General features: G+C 35.3%; 1 protein-coding gene across 1 annotated transcript in view; it reads right to left on the bottom strand.

The window, feature by feature from the left end:
- LOC111058896 overlaps positions 1–21035 on the bottom strand; it is a 110732-nt gene that overhangs the window by 13923 nt on the left and 75774 nt on the right. The window contains exons 8-9 of the mRNA XM_039425700.1: positions 6707–6931; positions 827–922 (exon numbers count right to left, since the gene is read on the bottom strand). Of these exons, the coding sequence (XP_039281634.1) occupies positions 827–922; positions 6707–6931 (321 nt within the window). The remainder of the gene's footprint in view (positions 1–826; positions 923–6706; positions 6932–21035) is intronic.

The following is a 21035-nucleotide window of genomic DNA, read 5'->3' as shown; positions in this document are numbered from 1 at the left end:
TATTTTCATTCACTTATTTTTAATTACAACAATTCCAAAACAAATAGGTTCTAGAGCAAACACATTGCTTCATCTCAAAATAGTATCTTCAAAGTTTTCTTCAAGCTTAGTAATGCTAATTAGATTCAGACTGCAGTAACTTCTAACATTAATAATTGAAGTGTTGAGCCATCAAAGGAAATTTCAGTCTTCTCCAGTCTCTAGCAACACTTTAGTTGAGCTATCAACATATGATTAATAGAGAGGAGTTGTTCAGTACCTCTTCCCCCTTCTATAACAAACATAACAGCTTGAAATTGTTCAACTTCAAAGGCGGTGCTTTCGGAGTTGTGTACAGTGTAATTATAAATAAATCAATTATAGAACACTCAGTTTGCATTAGCAGGCACAAAGTATTGTCATTTTCATGGTGAATGAACAAGGCTGCGCTGGAATTTCACTTGAGATTGTCTAAGTCTCGTTAGCTCTTCAAATAATGAGAAATACTCTTCTGTTTTCTCAAGGATTATAATAAGTTGGCTAATAACCGTACCTTGCCGTACTCTTTTGCAAAATGTTTTGAGAAACGAAGTATCTTAAATCCTCTCTCAAAGGAGTCTTACATCCAGTAAAGCCTGAAATGTAATTTAATGATTCAAAGGGGTTCATAATTATTATTATGAGTTATGTATTTCTTAATTGTTATCAAAGGCAGTGTCATTAGACATAAGACAGTGAGTGAGACAGGTACGGTAGATGCACAGAATACAGCATAGTTGTTTTATTTATAGTTTAATTTTCTATTTTAATTTTTTTATAGTAATTTTCTCTGGCAGATGGTACTGACAATTCTGACAATAGTTTCCGTATGCTGCAGGAGGACACAGACACTGTTGGGGAGCCACGCATTGCCCCCCATTCTCACATGGTGGGTCACAAATGGCTGAAACACACAAGAAAAAGCATACAATTTAAAGAAATGAAAATAAAAACGAAACTTTACTTTTATGATGGCAATGTTTTCATAATCTTGCTTAGATCAATGATAGAATGCATAATATATTATAAACTTTTCAGTTAATAGTGAATTGTTTAATTAGAGATGTTATTTGTCTGATAGAATATAGACTTTTTGTATTTTCGCTATTGTTATTCAATTGAATATACTATTATTGAAATAATATGTGCAAATAGCACATATTTTATAGCTTATAGGATAAGGTGACATTGATTATTTTCCATTAGGAAATACCTCACATTGCAAATAATGACAGTATACAAATTAATAATACCGTAATTAATAGCATTCAGGGTACATAAAGTTCGGGAATTATCATTAGATATTGCAGGAAACTGGTTAGATTTCTATAGTATAATAGTAATAATAGTATTATTAGTTAATAGTAATGATAATATTTATAACCATGATTGCTTACCCTATGAAGCTGTAAATGATTTAGGTACGGTATTTTTCAAATTTTTAAAAAATTGAAACTATTCGAATACAAAATTGTTTAATGGTGGATACACTAAACTGAAAGAATGAAAGCTCACTTTGCAAATAAAATTGATTTACATCAGGAATAAGTTTCATAAGCATTGAAAAAAATGCATTCCAATTATTCAACAATTAATTATTATCCACGTTCAAGAAGGGAATCTATGTTTTCTGGAGAATCACTCTAGGGTTTTCATTTCTCTTTCGATTAAGTTTTTTACGCCTATAGAGTCAATTTAATAAAACAATTTCCATACCGTACTTTTAATGAGATTATAAGTGTGTTGTGCTAGAGATTATCCAACAATGCTATTGAGAGAAATTTGTAGATTTGATAGTTATAAGAGCTAAGAAGGAAGGTTATGCTTTGCTATATAGAAATAAGTACTGTATACCACATAAGTTGTGTGATAATCTATTGGATTGTCCGGATTTGCTTGAAAAGTTATTTTTTGTGGTACCAAGGTCTACAGCATTCAGAGTTTATAGGACATTTCATATTATCAAACCAAGTACCACTTTCTTTCAAAATTCTTCATTTTTAATAATTATGCTTCAACTATTTATTGATGAAATGTTTGAAAATTGTGACATAAATAGAGATTCGATTTTACCGGAATTTAAAAAGAAATGTATTCTAAAATTAAGATAGTGTAATTATTGATTTTCGTTACCAAGCTTGAACTGTTTTTCGTTAGTTATGTATTTTAATGTGAGCCGTTTTGGGTGTATCCCGTGGCTTAATTCTGTATATACATTGTATTGTAAATATTTTTGGTGACGAATTAATAAGTATAAATTTAAATAATCTTTACCATGTTAAAATTCACATCCTACTGTTCCATAACCATAATAATATAAGACTACAATATAAATAACTTTCTAACAGGCCCCGGTTTACTGTTGGTTGAGTCCTGGGCAACTTAGACCCAGTTCCTCTTTTTCTTTCATCCTATTGAATTTAATTTTAATAAATTTAATAAAGCGAAATGTAGTGTTTTTTAAGGGTAACTAATATTTTATAGTAAATGTTCACATTTTGTGTGTTACTAAAATGCTTCGAGTACAACACTTGAAAAGAAAAAAAGAGAAAGAATTGGCTCCAACGAAATTATTCTGCGTCCCTAATATATATTTTCCCCGTCCTGGCCATTCGCTTACTGACCCTCATTTGTGAACTGGGACCAGCTTCTATTCACTAATTATATTGCTACTGATATTTCTTATAAGTTGCCATCGGTTCTGTCAAATGTCATGGAAACCTTTTTTACTATATTGTAAAAATCACATGATTATTGAAGAAAATCTTCTCCTCTTATTGAGGAAAATCACTGATTGTGGAACACATTCTTTTCTCTTATTAAGGAAAATTACAGATTGTTGAAGACAATCATTTGGTCTTATTAAGGCAAATCACGGCTACAAATGTTTGGGACATGAACCGCTGTCTGGAGACTGCAGCTGTTGGAAGTCGTCTACACGAGTCAGCTTCAACGGTAACTTGCTTACTGCCACATGGTGGTCATTACTAACAGAAGGCAGTCAATGATTTTCGCAGTGGACCCCTTCCAATGCTGCTTCTATTCAAGGAGGGCATGCCAAATTAATTAGTGCTGGATTCATCTAGTTTGAGTCGGGCTCACACTGCACCGCACCGCACCGCATTGATCTCCCCATGTTCGTCACGTGCTAAATTAAGTACCGCACCATACCGGTGAGAAGAGAAGAGGATAGCCACATTGTGACGTCACTGTATGCTACAATAACGCGGATTTGCATCAGGCTGAAACTGGACGGTCAACTTTGCAAGATTAATTTTGCGTGTAATACCATGGATTGTAGTGGCAGTCATCAACCCTCCACTATTATACCTCATTCAATTTGAATCTTGTTGCGCTAGGTTCTAGCCAGAAACTAACTACTGCGTTGATCATAAATTTCTGATTCCTCTCATAGCACGGCGACGGTGATATAATGGACTCCAACATTAATCCTGGATTTATAGAATGGATAGTAGTCTATCCTTGTCCTTGTATAGTATGCACTTTGTAAACAACTAGTCTCTACCAAAACGATTAACCATGTGATATTGTACGGACTTTGTGAACAGGTCTATAGTGCGGTCCACGTTATAATGACAGTATTTGATCAACTTTGGTTTTGCTATCCTTGTCTATCATTCGTCAAAGCCGGTGGTACTATCCTTTTCTAGGTTCACAACGATGACAATTATGTTTTTGACGGTGTAGAAATATAATTAATCAATGCAGAGAATTGGCATTGCTATTCTTCTATCTTTATCCACTGCCATTATAACGTGGACCACACTATAGCAATCCATATAGTACGCTTCTGGCTATTGGTTAGTAGCCTGATTGATAATCCACCAACGAATGATGATAGACCAATGTCCTCTTAACTAGAACTCATTCAAACTTGTAAATAAAACCAGGGAAGCTCCAAGTATATCAACACTGGAAGTAGTAGGTTTTTACTGTATATAATAATATTGAATGACAATGTTAGACGCCTGATTGTACTGGTCTGAAAGCAATGTAACATCATCAATGATCAATGCATTAAAAATTATAGCTATGCCTAATAGATAATTCTGCTCTCTCACCCTCAAGATTACAAAATCGAATAGCTGCGATTTGATGAAGTATTTGTGATTTTTTAAATTATTATTCCGGATGATGCCCATTTGCGCTTTTTGTTTGTGCGTGGATAATTGGAAGTGCGAGGGTGAATTGTGAGATGATCAAACGTCCATGCCTATTTGATGGGATTCGGCAGGATTCGAACCCTTGACCAGGTAGCACTAGCAGACAGACGGGTGCAACTCGGCAAAGGATGATGACTTTTTAATTATGAACAATAATAATCATGGAAGGGGTAATCAAGGGCTTGTTTATAGCATTTAGAACTCCTATAGAACGGAGGCTACTGATTTATAGATGCTCAAACACTAAAAGGCCATAGACATCGAGTGAGTGGGCTTTGGAGATCATTTATCCAAACTTGATAGTGCGATACGCAATGTCGAATGAGGTTACCTCATCAAATTTTTCATTGTATGTGTAATGTGTATTGTATACTTTTGTTGATTTTTTCTGTAGGGTACTTTATAAATACAGTATTATGTATCTAGCCACAGACCTCAGGTCTCAACCCAATAATTTATTTATTCATCTGTTGTAGCATGCATGAGTAAAACGATTTTCATGAAAAATTCGACTTCTAGGTGTAAACATACATATTACATCAATAATATTATCATTTTAGATACTGTATTATATAATGTAGAGTATTACCAGAGACAAAAATAATTTAGGTATTTAGAGTAAGGCAATATAGTAATAAGGCAATTGAATGGTATCTTCACTGACGTGTTTGACAATGGGTGCCTTGGTAGAGTGCGCTGCAGGAACACGTGTTGAGAGCGACGCAGGTTCCGCCATTGAGGCAGCGCGGATGGCAGGAGAAGTGCTCACAGTGCCAACCTCCGGATCCGGCGCGGCAGCGGCACGGACGACGTTTCGTTCCCGATCCCGCCCCCGCCGTGCACACGCCTCCGTTCAGGCACTCACCGCAGCGGCTCGTCGTTCCCTCACCTGAACATTATTTAATATATTTTATAAACAATATTTAATCAATCACATAATATAAACGTCATAACCAATCAGACATAAACACTATTTATAAATGAGGTATCTCTGATAGTAATGAGGTGTTCATGATAGTCAATCCAAACTATCTTCATTCACATGATTAATATTCAAATGAGGTGATCTTGAATATCAATCCAAACTATTCTCATTCACATAACCAGTATTCAAATGAGGTATTTTTGATAATGAGGAGTTGTTCATGAACATTAATCCAAACCATCTTCATCCACATAATCGATATTCAAATGAAGTAGTTTTGATTATAATGAGGTGTTCATGAGCTTCAATACAAACTATCTTTATTCACAAGATCAATATTCAAATGACATATTTTTGATAATAATGAGGTGTTCCATGAACATTAATCCAAACCATCTTCATCCACTTAATCGATATTCAAATGAAGAAGTTTTATAATAATGAGGTGTTCATGAACATCAATACAAACTATCTCCATTCATAAGATCAATATTCAAATGAGGTATTTCTGATAATAACAAGTTAGGTGTTCATGGTGATAATGTATAATGAGGTGATTCAGGAAGCTATTAATAGGCTCCTATGTCTATGTTATTCAAGTAGCCATGTCAAGTAGTCACACATATAAAATAAGTATATTACAGTGTTATTCATATACAAATAATACATGTCAGCAAAGAAAAATTATGAAAAATGTTGTTGTTGAACACGAGGCTTTCTGCCGGAACAATCGTTGAGCTATGAATGAATGCAGGTCCATTTCATTTCATTTTATTTTTATTTCACCACCTACATCACAAGGATGAGGGGCATGTCAAGGAAGCGAATGAAAGTCGCTACTTGTCAATCACACTCTTCACTGGAAATTCATTCAGTGAATAGAGTGGATGGGCGCGGATCCAGGACCCTGACCCTGACCTGCGTGGGGGGGGGGGGGTGAATTGTGAGATGATCAAACGTCCATGCCTATTTGATGGGATTCGGCAGGATTCGAACCCTTGACCAGGTAGCACTAGCAGACAGACGGGTGCAACTCGGCAAAGGATGATGACTTTTTAATTATGAACAATAATAATCATGGAAGGGGTAATCAAGGGCTTGTTTATAGCATTTAGAACTCCTATAGAACGGAGGCTACTGATTTATAGATGCTCAAACACTAAAAGGCCATAGACATCGAGTGAGTGGGCTTTGGAGATCATTTATCCAAACTTGATAGTGCGATACGCAATGTCGAATGAGGTTACCTCATCAAATTTTCATTGTATGTGTAATGTGTATTGTATACTTTTGTTGATTTTTTCTGTAGGGTACTTTATAAATACAGTATTATGTATCTAGCCACAGACCTCAGGTCTCAACCCAATAATTTATTTATTCATCTGTTGTAGCATGCATGAGTAAAACGATTTTCATGAAAAATTCGACTTCTAGGTGTAAACATACATATTACATCAATAATATTATCATTTTAGATACTGTATTATATAATGTAGAGTATTACCAGAGACAAAAATAATTTAGGTATTTAGAGTAAGGCAATATAGTAATAAGGCAATTGAATGGTATCTTCACTGACGTGTTTGACAATGGGTGCCTTGGTAGAGTGCGCTGCAGGAACACGTGTTGAGAGCGACGCAGGTTCCGCCATTGAGGCAGCGCGGATGGCAGGAGAAGTGCTCACAGTGCCAACCTCCGGATCCGGCGCGGCAGCGGCACGGACGACGTTTCGTTCCCGATCCCGCCCCCGCCGTGCACACGCCTCCGTTCAGGCACTCACCGCAGCGGCTCGTCGTTCCCTCACCTGAACATTATTTAATATATTTTATAAACAATATTTAATCAATCACATAATATAAACGTCATAACCAATCAGACATAAACACTATTTATAATGAGGTATCTCTGATAGTAATGAGGTGTTCATGATAGTCAATCCAAACTATCTTCATTCACATGATTAATATTCAAATGAGGTACTTTTGATAATAATGAGGTGATCTTGAATATCAATCCAAACTATTCTCATTCACATAACCAGTATTCAAATGAGGTATTTTTGATAATGAGGAGTTGTTCATGAACATTAATCCAAACCATCTTCATCCACATAATCGATATTCAAATGAAGTAGTTTTGATTATAATGAGGTGTTCATGAGCTTCAATACAAACTATCTTTATTCACAAGATCAATATTCAAATGACATATTTTTGATAATAATGAGGTGTTCCATGAACATTAATCCAAACCATCTTCATCCACTTAATCGATATTCAAATGAAGAAGTTTTATAATAATGAGGTGTTCATGAACATCAATACAAACTATCTCCATTCATAAGATCAATATTCAAATGAGGTATTTCTGATAATAACAAGTTAGGTGTTCATGGTGATAATGTATAATGAGGTGATTCAGGAAGCTATTAATAGGCTCCTATGTCTATGTTATTCAAGTAGCCATGTCAAGTAGTCACACATATAAATAAGTATATTACAGTTATTCATATACAAATAATACATGTCAGCAAAGAAAAATTATGAAAAATGTTGTTGTTGAACACGAGGCTTTCTGCCGGAACAATCGTTGAGCTATGAATGAATGCAGGTCCATTTCATTTCATTTTATTTTTATTTCACCACCTACATCACAAGGATGAGGGGCATGTCAAGGAAGCGAATGAAAGTCGCTACTTGTCAATCACACTCTTCACTGGAAATTCATTCAGTGAATAGAGTGGATGGGCGCGGATCCAGGACCCTGACCCTGACCTGCGTGGGGGGGGGGGGTGATTGGGATGGTCGTCCAGCCGAACCTCCCCCCCTCGTTCGACACCCCCCCAGCCGATTTTCGCGATTTTTCTGTTTATCAAGAGTCTCTAAAATGAGTCTGATACATCATAGAAACTCATGATTGATACCAAATTGTAGACTATTCATCCTCTACGAGCTCAGTTGCCTAAAATTCAGTTTGAATCACTTTTTCTTATCATAGAACTTCCTAGACCGTTCATATGAGGAAAGTATCTTCTATTTCTTGATTTTTTTTAATTATTGAATTTGACATTACGATCATATTCTTCCATTTACAGCAACTAAAGAGGAGAAAAATTCAAATTCAAGATTAAGTCCTTTTTTATAATAATGGGTTACCGAGATACATATAGCTCTGAATTATTGGTCATTTCTTTGTGTTTTGAAATACTGGTTAAACTACACTCAGGTATGAATTTATATTTTTTGATCGAATTCGACTTATGATGCATGATTTAGCACCGTCTTGACGAGCAGAGAATAATGAGCTGTGATACATTGAGATCTGATCATTGTGTCAAAAGTTATGAGTGTATGAAATTTTGATCCTTTAGGTGTCCTTATGCGCGCCTCTCCACTAAATTAAGAGCATCTAACGGGTGATTCTCATAGAACATGATCTAATGAGCTTATATCATGGTGCGAAATCTTAATGTTATGACAATGGAGGATTCATTGTTGAGAATTTCATGATCTAAAAAAAAGGCGAAAACGAATTTTTGTGTCAGGATTTGGCGGAAATGACTGAAAACTGGAAAATGAACCAAAAAAAAGGTTTTTGGGCCATCGTGTATCTAGCACAAGGAAATTTTTCATGAAATAATTGGTTCTGGATTTCTTTTAAGTATCCAAACAATATATTGAAAAATCAAAGCTACAATATAAAATGCAAGCACACCCCCTCTTTCTATAGTCTTTTTCCCAGTCTATATTGACTGGACTTAAGTAAGAGTAACTGTAGATTTTTAAAACATCACTCTGAAAGTGGAGGGGGGGGGCGATCGCCCCGATCACCCCCCCCCCTGGATCCGCGCCTGAGTGGATTGTCTAGAAAGTATTTTTTTTTAGAGCTTGCTTTAATGGTTTAGGCTCTTCTATACTTATATATAAAAAAAGTCCAAATAAAGCATTGAGCTACAAATTTACTCGCTCATAGTCCAGTCAACGAAGGATTATAGAGGGAAAAGTTTGGAAGACAATTTTTGACCCGGCAGTTCTGTTTTGGTTAGTAAGGAGGTAACGATATAAAAAATCCCCACCCCTACCACCTGTGCTAAGAGGGTGGGGATGATTCAAAGGTACTGTACCACTTTTCGGTTTCTCGCATATAACTCGAAAACATGCAATGTACATGAAGCTTACATGATTTTCTATAATAATATTCATCTAATATGATTTCTATATTTTTTCTAGTTTTCGAGATATCCGCTCTTGAAGGTGTGACATCTTTTAGGAAAGCACGTTTGTCTCGAATTTACTATTAAATTTCAATAGTAAAATTTGAAAAGTTTTACTATTTTTTATCTTATAACTTTTTAAAAATCGATGGAAAAATCAATGCTGATTATGAGCTAAAAGAGCATAAAATTCTCTTCAACTTGATGTATAATTTCACAAGTTTACGCATTTCCCCACGACTGTTGCAGCACTCTAGTGTTGAGAGTGATATCTTTGTGCAAAGATAGACGAATTGACAAAGGAATTTGGAGGGTATAATGTCTTGAACACAAAATTCACAAAACAACGTATATTATTACAGTTAAATGGTACTGTATTTGAGTTTTTGAAACTAATAGGAGAATCTTCTAGTCAATCAAGTTTTAAACATTCTCATGCGGATTAACCACGAAAAGTCTAGTAAAATAGTAACGTTACATTCGAAATCTAAAAATAATTTCCTCCTCATTTTCCCAGTTCTTCCAATTTTTGCTCTGATCCTCCAAGTGTCTGTCTTCAAACTCAAGTCGAAAAACCTTTGCTTTTGAATATGGAATATAGGACACTGTTGACCTTTAGAATCATCAAGGATTGAGTTGTATGGGCTCTGAGCTTAGAGCTGGGTGTGGTGCAACTATTTGATGCTATTGCCAGCAATGAATAAATCAACAGCAACGGAATAGTGTACAAGGCAATAGTGAGGGATCCCCTCATTGGTCACTATGAAGCGACAGCAACATCACCTCAATGCAAGATATTCTGTGCTGTAGGCTACTATATACTGGGCACATTGTTGCATTGTCATTGTTGGCTAGGAATATTCGAGCTGATGAGGAAGGTTAGGGGCGAGGTGGAGGCTTGTTTGGGCTGCAATGATGTTCTCATGTCCCCCGGGTATAGCCGATCGCTTCAGGACGAAATCCTAAACCCTAATCGACATTTAGGGATTAGCATCGGTTGCTGAAGTGGCCTCGAATGAACCACTTGACATCCAATAGGCTCAGTGTCTACTCTGAAACATTCTAATACTCAAAATTGCTGCTGAAAGAATTCGTTACAGCGCTTCAAAATTTGAATAGTACTCTGAGAAGAATAGTGGTTTCAAAAAAACCAATAATTATCATCTTCATACCTCTGCTTGGGTATTATAGCTCAGCTCTGACAAAAATGTACAGTCCAGTCATTATCCTCAGGAGAGATTTTGAATACATTTTTGTACATTGATTTGAGGGTATCAACCAACTCGATTCCTGAGTCTTGAGTTCACTAAACGTTGTGGAGAAAATTTGAAAATTTTGGAAAAAAAGAGTTTTGGATTTTTTGCTAAATTAACTTTTTGCGTACTTCCTAGTGAAGAAGGACATATTGCATGGTATCAAATATCATTGATCTCTTTCAGTGTTAAAAGTATATATCATTCATAAGTATTTAGTAGTACAGAGGTATTAAGAAATTCAATGGAAAGACCTCACACTTCAAATAGTGAATCTGAAGCATGACTTGAAGGAGGATAAATAATTTATTTATCAAATACAATTCAATGAGGTAGGACCAAGCTTGAAGTTGAAAAGGAGTACAGTAGTTATTATTTATCAATTGGGATAAGGCAGGAGTGATTGGCTGATGGAGTTTGGAGAAGGAGAATATAAACAGTCGAGTATTGTGGCAAAAGCGGAAGTTTCACCATATCGTGCTCAGAAAGTTTATTATAAGAAGATATAATATTTGGAGGAAGAGAATTGAGAGAAAAACACGGAGAGTGAGAGAGTGAAAATGTGCTCTGGAATGCGAGTAAAGAGAAATTATGGCATCGATTTTATTACTCTGCCCGTAACTAGTTCACAGCTGGTGCTTTCCAGCTCTCGATTATAAACTGAAAAGTTTTTTGCACTGAACGAAATGGGAAGAAAGCGGAAAAATAAAAAGAATGTCAGTGGTAAAAGTTTATGACCAAAATGGGAAAAGAGCACCGAACAAGGAAATACCATGTGACTTGAGCAGAGGGTGTGTATACATACTTTTTCACTAGCAAGTCCCATGGAGGTTTCTGTAAGTACAGTTGGAAAAATACGCCGGCAAAGCAAACGTTCCATGAATTTTTCTTTTATTCAACTGTCACACTTAATTCGGGAAACTTTATTTTATTTCCGCAAAGAAAATCATTCAACTTAACTTTTTAAAAACTTTTTCTCACTCACGTGCACAACGTCCTAGTGCTAGGGATTGTTGAAATTCATTCCCAAGGATTGAATGCATAATCAGAATTAGCTGTGACATAAACGGGAAAAATAATGAATAGAATAAACATAACACATCTTCACAATAGCTCCATCAATGTGAAAAGGACAATAACCCAAGGAAAAAGTGTGATTTGTGAGTCGAACTCTCATTCTGGATGTATAAAGTATATGATGTGTATATCTCTGATATAAGTGTGAAACTTCATACTAGAATTGTTTTCTCTAAATTATTTGCAATTGGCTTGTTGCTTGTTGCTCGATTTGGAAGAAAAATGGGGAAATGAAATAAATTGGTTTATTTCAAAATGAATAAATTAAATGAATTAAAACGCGTTTCGACGCAAATCAGTGAATGTAGAGAGCGTGATATTTTTTCTAAGTTCATTGCAACAACGTATATCAACCAACAGTGAACAAAGGATGAATACGAGAAAAAACAATTATACCAAGAGAGTTTTCAATGCAATTGAAAAATGATCTACTAATTTATTTATTTATTTATTCATATGCAAATACAATGCAGGTAAAAACAACAGGCATTTGCCCAAAACTGCTTCAAACCTTAATTTGGAATACACAGTCTAAAGGTTACTGCTACTTACGTAACTTAAATGATAATTCGTACACAATTTTGAGTCCAAAAAATGTATCTACTACAATTTTGAATTTATCAGATTGTCAATTTCCAAATACAAATCCAAACAAAACGAATCAATAAATGAATCAATAATCAGCCTAGTATTTAGTGAAATACTCTGAAACTTTTATCATGCACCGATTACCAATGTGGATGTTTCTCCCTAACCATTTTACATAAAGGTAGATAAATTCAGGGAAAAAAGCTGAGAGTAACGAAATATTTGTTTGATGGTGGTAGTGTTGTGGTGTGAGCTGCAGAGATGATCAGCCACTAGCTGTTTGCATCTTATGTGCTAGCACGCTCGCATCGTGATGTACCGCACTTGCATCTCAAGCTCGTAAATCCGTGAGCTTCGCCTCAAAGACGCACGAGCTTTGCGTTTGCGTTTGCCTTTGCCTGGTGCTTTACGGCAGTGCGCATTGCAAACGAACGTGACTGGCATCTGGTGACTATAGATCGCACCGTTCATGGCTATTTACCGATGCGGCTATGAATTCTACTCCACTTAACGTAAAACATGACACTAAAAGAGTTCTTTAACAGCTACAAAGTTTTAGAATCACTTAGATCTCTAGTTTAATGATCACCAGGGGGAAAAGTTTTTCGTGACTGAGTATTCAAGATCTAGTAAAAGTCCTAATCTATTTATCTCAATTACGACAAATAAATTGCATTTTTGTGCTAATCTTATGTTCAAGTTGAAAATTCAAAAATTGTAGTTCTATTCTGTGGATGATGTTGATGCTGATGATAGTGAATGATGCTTAGAAACCTCCAATATGTAAATATATAATCAAGCAGAATATGGATTGAATGGAGTATAAAGACTATTATATCAATCTCAATAGAATCGAGCAGAATATGGAGTATAATATGGAATAGAAGAAGGAGTATATAGCCTATTATACAGAGTGTTCTGAAAAAAGGTGCCCATAAGTCAGGGCGTGATTCCTCACATCAAAAGAAGATAAACGTTCTAATTAAAATGCTTGGATACTTGGTGAAAAATTCAGACGAAATCTTAGAAATAATTCAGGAAATTCTTAGACGAATTCAGAAAATGCTTAGCTACCAAGTTATGCAGAGTGACTCTGTATAACAGAGTCACTCTGTATAACTTGGTAACCAAGCAATTAGTTTTTCCTTCTTTTGATGTAAGGAATCACGCCCTGACTCATTTTTCAGAACACTCTGTATAAGGAATAATGGCAATATTCTATGAGGAGTTATAAGTTGCTCCTAAACCTATTTGCTCCTCTTTCTAAGTAGATGAATAAAGGTTTATCACAATCTACAATATTATTGCCACTGAAGTATCGACATAGATGAGACGCAATTCATCAATTGAAAGAGGGATGAGTTATAATATATTCTCAAGCTCTATCACGGAGTCCAGCGCTAAAAAATATGAAAAATATTGAGAGTAGGTTATAAGGAAAACATACACAGTAGTTGGAAAAGCATGAATCATAAATGTATCATCTTTATTATTCAAAGTAAATAATTGGCCTAATGTGTTGGTATTATTAAAGTTTCAAAAGTCCCCTACAACTGTTGGAAATGATAATAATTGTTAATTCAGTGATAGTTTACTGAAGCCTCTGGGAGTGTGCAAATTGAAAGTGTAATACTAGCCAAGAACAGCATCTCTAATCGCAAGATGGGATGATTCCTGTCGTTGCTGCGCCGTTGTAATGCGGATTACACGCAGAGTGGAAAGTTTGTTTTCTTATTCGCATTGCGAAAACTGGCATTCAAGTCCAAGTTGAGTCGACTTGAAATACGAAGCTAAGCCTTTGCCGTGCTGCAACCGACGACTGCGACGGCGACACATAATCCTCACAAGATCTGGTTGGACTCCTAATGCAGTCCGCCCGCTCTTCCTTATCTTTCCTAATAGGATTAGGCTGTAATATTAGATTTTGCAATTTTCTCTGTTTACAAATTCAGGTCCCACTTATTATTATTATTCGCCGGATCAGCATTCTTGGTGTTATTGCCTCTGCAGGAAACATCTCAACGCTGCGAGAGATCGTAATAAATCACGTATCCAATTTCGAGGCAGTCGTGAGTTCCACATCTTTCTGCTCTTGCTACCAATTTGCCGTCCTATTGTAATGACTGGAAAACATTATTCATAATGTTCACTGTTAACTCCTTGAATGTCTTCAGAAATAAGCACTCTTTCAAAGAAACTGGACTAAACAATAGAATAAGGATACAAACGTGTGTATGCTTACTCTATGACTAGACCTACTATCTTCGTCTTCTTATTCATTTATGAAATGAATCTAATACCTTCTTTGTTGGTAAAGGTGTCCAGCAGCTAATGAAATATTGACTGAGAATATGTAAATCATAGATGGTATGATATTTAGATAGTCAAAACTGTAACATCCATGAAAGTATGGTATGTCTCACACTCTCTTTCACATACTATAATGTCCGTTCCGAAAATTAGAATATTTTGTAGTTTGTACAATAAAATTATACTGATGTCGAGATTATTTGATATCGTGTTTGATCAATATACTTGAGATTATGAACGAAACAATAATCTACTCTGGGGTACGAAAAAGTTTAACATCCATAGTGATACAAATTACACGTTCAATATACTAATAAATTAATATCAATATTCTTTACTATTAAACGAGCAATTTAAGAACCAATTTAAGAAGCAATTTAATAAACGAGCAAGAAAGAGGAAAACTTCGCCTTATCATGATAATAAATTTAAAACTTTACGCGCATCCCTGAAAAACAGAATTACACTATCTTATGAGGCGTATTTGATTAGAGTTCAAAATGGAATACGACATAATGTAAAAGATTTCTGGAAATACGTCAATTCAAAAAGAAAAACTTCTTTTGTGGAGTCAACCATGACACTGGACGGAGAGTCTTACTCTGGGGCTGATATGGTTAATGGTTTCTCTAAATACTTTCAATCTGTGTATGAGGCTGATACACCTGATGTGCCAATGGGGATTCCGGAGGTGTCTGGGTGCTCATTGTTGGATGGGGGAGTTGGGATGGTTTCTTCCAATGATATTCTGTCTGCTATCAATGGGCTGAGGTCGGGCTGCTCCGAGGGTCCTGATGCGATTCCAACCTTTATTGTCAAGGGCTGTGCTGCAGTCCTTTTAGAACCATTAAAATTCATTTTTAACTTGGCTATAAGGTCGGGTAGATTTCCTTCAAAAGGAGATAAACGTTCTAATTAAAATGCTTGGATACTTGGTGAAAAATTCAGACGAAATCTTAGAAACAATTCAGAAAATTCTTAGACGAATTCAGAAAATGCTCAGCTACCAAGTTATGCAGAGTGACTCTGTATAACAGAGTCACTCTGTATAACTTGGTAACCAAGCATTTTCGAACCTATGTTAATTAGTTTTCCTTCTTTTGATGTCAGGAATCACGCCCTGACTCATTTTTCAGAACACTCTGTATAAGGAATAATGGCAATATTCTATGAGGAGTTATAAGTTGCTCCTAAACCTATTTGCTCCTCTTTCTAAGTAGATGAATAAAGGTTTATCACAATCTACAATATTATTGCCACTGAAGTATCGACATAGATGAGACGCAATTCATCAATTGAAAGAGGGATGAGTTATAATATATATTCTCAAGCTCTATCACGGAGTCCAGCGCTAAAAAATATGAAAAATATTGAAAGTAGGTTATAAGGAAAACATACACAGTAGTTGGAAAAGCATGAATCATAAATGTATCATCTTTATTATTCAAAGTAAATAATTAGCCTAATGTGTTGGTATTATTAAAGTTTCAAAAGTCCCCTACAACTGTTGGAAATGATAATAATTGTTAATTCAGTGATAGTTTACTGAAGCCTCTAGGAGTGTGCAAATTGAAAGTGTAATACTAGCCAAGAACAGCATCTCTAATCGCAAGATGGGATGATTCCTGCCGTTGCTGCGCCGTTGTAATGCGGATTACACGCAGAGTGGAAAGTTTGTTTTCTTATTCGCATTGCGAAAACTGGCATTCAAGTCCAAGTTGAGTCGACTTGAAATACGAAGCTAAGCCTTTGCCGTGATGCAACCGACGACTGCGACGGCGACACATAATCCTCACAAGATCTGGTTGGACTCCTAATGCAGTCCGCCCGCTCTTCCTTATCTTTCCTAATAGGATTAGGCTGTAATATTAAATTTTGCAATTTTCTCTGTTTACAAATTCAGGTCCCACTTATTATTATTATTCGCCGGATCAGCATTCTTGGTGTTATTGCCTCTGCAGGAAACATCTCAACGCTGCGAGAGATCGTAATAAATCACGTATCCAATTTCGAGGCAGTCGTGAGTTCCGCATCTTTCTGCTCTTGCTACCAATTTGCCGTCCTATTGTAATGACTGGAAAACATTATTCATAATGTTCACTGTTAACTCCTTGAATGTCTTCAGAAATAAGCACCCTTTCAAAGAAACTGGACTAAACAATAGAATAAGGTTACATACGTGTGTATGCTTACTCTATGACTAGACCTACTATCTTCGTCTTCTTATTCATTTATGAAAGGAATCTAATACCTTCTTTGTTGGTAAAGGTGTCCAGCAGCTAATGAAATATTGACTGAGAATATGTAAATCACAGATGGCATAATATTTAGATAGTCAAGACTGTGACATCCATGAAAGTATGGTATGTCTCACATTCTCTTTCTCATATTATAATGTCCGTTCCGAAAATAAGAATATTTTGTAGTTTGTACAATAAAATTATACTGATGTCGAGATTATTTGATATCGTGTTTGATCAATATACTTGAGATTATGAACGAGACAATAATCTACTCTGGGGTACGAAAACGTTTAGAACATCCATAATGATACAAATTACACGTCCAATATACTAATCCTATACTATTAAACGAGCAATTTCTGTTTATATGTTTAGATGTTTAGATATTTAGATATTTGGATGTTCAGATGTTTATATATCTGTATGTAACCGGATCTCGAAAATGGCTCTCACGATTCTCACGAAATTTGGAACAAAGTAGTTTTATGATATGAAAATTCGATTGCACTAGGTCTCAACCCTGGGATAACTCGCTGAAGGACATTGAAAGGATAAACTTGGAAAAACAACTGGAAATTTTGTCGTCTGTCGATACCGTAATGGAAGAGAGTGAACGAGTGCCTATGTGGGATCATTTAGCTGATCTCACGAGAAGAAAAATTCAGCAAAATCATGGCTTACTTTAGATAATCTATCTATAGTAGGCTATGGCAAAACTTATTTTCGTTTATTTCTCTTTTTTAGAAAACATGTTCACGTCAGAATGTCCAAATAGTAACTAGATGCTGTTAGTGTAGAATAGTACATAGTATATTAACGATTATTGTAGCAAACATAGTATATCATTTTAAATCGAATTCATAATAATAGCTATTTGTAATTGATGATGTGTTTGTTTTTTGAAGTGTAAATTAATTTTTATTTTGATGAGTGATAGTAGCTTAACTTAGATTTTGATTTGGACTGTAGTATACATTTGAAAAGAGACAGTTTTGGGCATAAGCCTGTTGTGCCTCCTCATATAACTGTAAAAATAATTGTAAGACTGAGAAAATGAATAAATAAATATTAACTTGAAATTCAATCTTCCATTACAAATGTTCTATGCTTTCACACTCCAGAGCAAAGCTCGGTCCCCCGATATTTACAGTGAATTATAATAATGTTATACTGTATGTTGAATCATTGAATGATTTGTCCACTTCTATCTGACAAAATATCGCAAATAAGGGTCTTTAAGGGTCTCTTGGAAGATTTGATATCCATTCATTCATTCATTCATTGATTTACTGACAATAATTAATCAATTATTAGAAATTCCTGAATAAATACAGTATAATGAAAAAATCGAATTATATTGGTCAATATGTTGGTATGTTTACGTAATAATTTGCTACAGTGACTCAGTCATACCGAATAATCTGGTGATTCAAAGGAATCGCTTGGACTTTTTTGAAGACTAGAATCGCAGAAATGAAACCGGCGCTGTGTTCATACCTGGTTTCCATTGGAGGAGGTCGTCATGATGACACACGTGTTTGTAGAAGTAGCACGATGGGACTGTATCAACACAAGATGAGACTGAATACAAATCAACTAACAAAAACAAACACTGGACCAACAACTTCCAGTTCAATAATTAAAACAGGCGTAGTTCAGTATAAAGTTGGTTCTCAGATTTTTTAGGCGTTTCGGAGAGTTTGCTCAGCAATTGCTGGGTGAATATTCAAACAGGGCGATGTGATGCTTGACAGAGACCCACTCTGTATCTATTTGCTAGCAAGCAAAACAAGAACAACGGCTGTAGCAAGACAGGAGGAGCAAGGCCAGATTTGTAAATGACATCTGGTCGGCTGAGAGCTGGTGAAAAGTGGTGTGGAGGGGGAGCTGGTGGAAAGTGTTTTGGAGGGGGGGATTTGGTGAAAAGCGGGAGAGGGATGAACAAAGTTTCCGGGGACCAACAAAGTCTGGCAAAGGGCAAATAATGCGCTTGCTTATTTTCTGCTACTGTCAATGTCACTAAAACAAAACGTTTATCAGAACTTCCCTTGAATTTTTCCACCTCTCTTTGGTTTCTTCAGTCATTATTTTGTTGTATGGAATCAATCATACACAGCAAAGCCGTGAGATGTCTATCTAACATCTGAAATGAAATCTCTCAAAACGAATATTTTCTTCAAATATTTCATTATTACTCTGTGTTTCTCATTCAACATCTCTTGTCCTTTGTGTCTGTGTGTTTATTATCATTTCCACTTTCATTTTCATTTTACCACTTTTGCAAATTCTTACTGTTCCACTATAATAGTTCTTCACCAAAAATACTTTCATCATGAGCAGATTATTACATTAATTTATGATTGATAGCTGTATGGCATATTTGTAGCTATAAAAGAACGGGCAGGAAATCGGTTTATAGTGACCAATCAGTTTTCCAGGAAATTTTCCATTCAGATAATTGGAATTTGTAGACTCCAATGCCTCAACATGGAGGTTTTTTGAAAGATTCTTGAACTTGACATGAATTATTGTGAATTGAACTGCTGAGTCAGAGAATAAGTAATTATGATGGTTTGTCGCACTGCCTAGTAGACTAGTAGCTTACAAACCACACAAACATCCTACTTATCATAATATAAAAATCATGATATTTGGCGAACTCCGACGATGTTTGCTTTAGTTTGAAAACACTATGTATACATAAACAATGCTATAATCCTCTGCAAACTGAATTGTTCAAATAAATTAACTTTTGAATGAAAATCATTCATTTGAGTACACTCATTCGTTGTTGATTTGAGTGGAGGGAATATTCAATAATTCATTCTTCCTCTGTTACTTGTTATGATTGATGATTCTCGTTATGTATATCTATTGGAATATAATATTGTGGTGTGACAACATGCTTTTTGTTATGATTACGGTTATGATTCTCATTTGAGCACGAAAAATTAATTATTCAACAGTGTTAACCAAATGTGAAATAATCACGAGAGATAAGTAGTATCCAATACGATGAGTATCATAGAATTTGTTTCAAAATTTAGTCAACGTTAATGGATCTGACCGAATTCAGCATCTAAACTGGATGTTTCCGTCCGTGTAAAACAATAATCGTGCGATGAAACCAATAACAATGCAACTATTATTGTAATGGCTGGCTATAACGAACACGGGAAGCAATTTGGGATAGCGAAAGGGGGATAAAGCACGTTGGATAGTTAATTGAACATTTTAGCAAACCTCACACACGATCTATCGATCGTCAGGTTCCTTTGTGCACGATATTGAATGCAATTTCACTCATTTGCCAGCAGCAGTCATCAATCGATAGTCGAATGACTTTGGACACCACTGACTACTACTGACACCACCAAAATGATATTCCGAAATCTCTCACCAGAGCTAAAACCGTTCTCCCACTCTGTCATAGTGTCACTTCAATTCAATTGAAATCTTGTATGAGCATTATCACGGTTATTCATGTTGGTTATGGGCGGAGGCGCCTTAAGATTGAAAACATTCTATAACATTGAACTTTATTTTTCCAAAAAAACATTACAAACAAACAAAACGAAAAACAATAAGGGTACTTACTTATTGAATTAGCAAGTTGATGCTAAATGTAGCATGTGTATTTATAGTTTATTAATAAGAAAGTAACATTGCTGCTAGAATAAATATAATGTCTATTATAAATAATTACGGGTAATATTTGAGGAAAAATTATACCTGCATAGGTTTAAAACCTATGCGCAGGTAGGTTATTAAAAAAAGATCAAACAAAGACACAAAGAAAATTACAAACTAGTTGATAATTATAACTAACGTAGGTAGTATAATTATAACTAACGTACCTAAAAAAATAAAAGTGGAAACTTTCCAGAGATGAGGTGAAAGAGATTATAATTATGAAGAAGAAAGCAAGTAGATTATAAATAGAACAAGCATTAGACTAATTGAACAACAAAGTTCGCATAGCTATTAAATAGTTATGCTTATGGAACCTAATGGTTTTGCAATTACCAACGATGACAATAATTATATTTAATTACATTACGGTACTACTATGATACTATGAACAAGTTAACTAAAAAATTCTATATCATTATTGTACATACCATTTCCACCTCTGCACTCACAGCCAATCAAATAATATTGATACAGAAATGAAAAACCGGTAGGAAATTTAGCATTGAAATAATTTTTTTTGTACCGTATTGG

This window comes from Nilaparvata lugens, chromosome 4, assembly GCF_014356525.2.
Source record: "Nilaparvata lugens isolate BPH chromosome 4, ASM1435652v1, whole genome shotgun sequence".
Taxonomy (NCBI): domain Eukaryota; kingdom Metazoa; phylum Arthropoda; class Insecta; order Hemiptera; family Delphacidae; genus Nilaparvata; species Nilaparvata lugens.
This window is presented reverse-complemented; position numbering and strand designations above follow the sequence as displayed.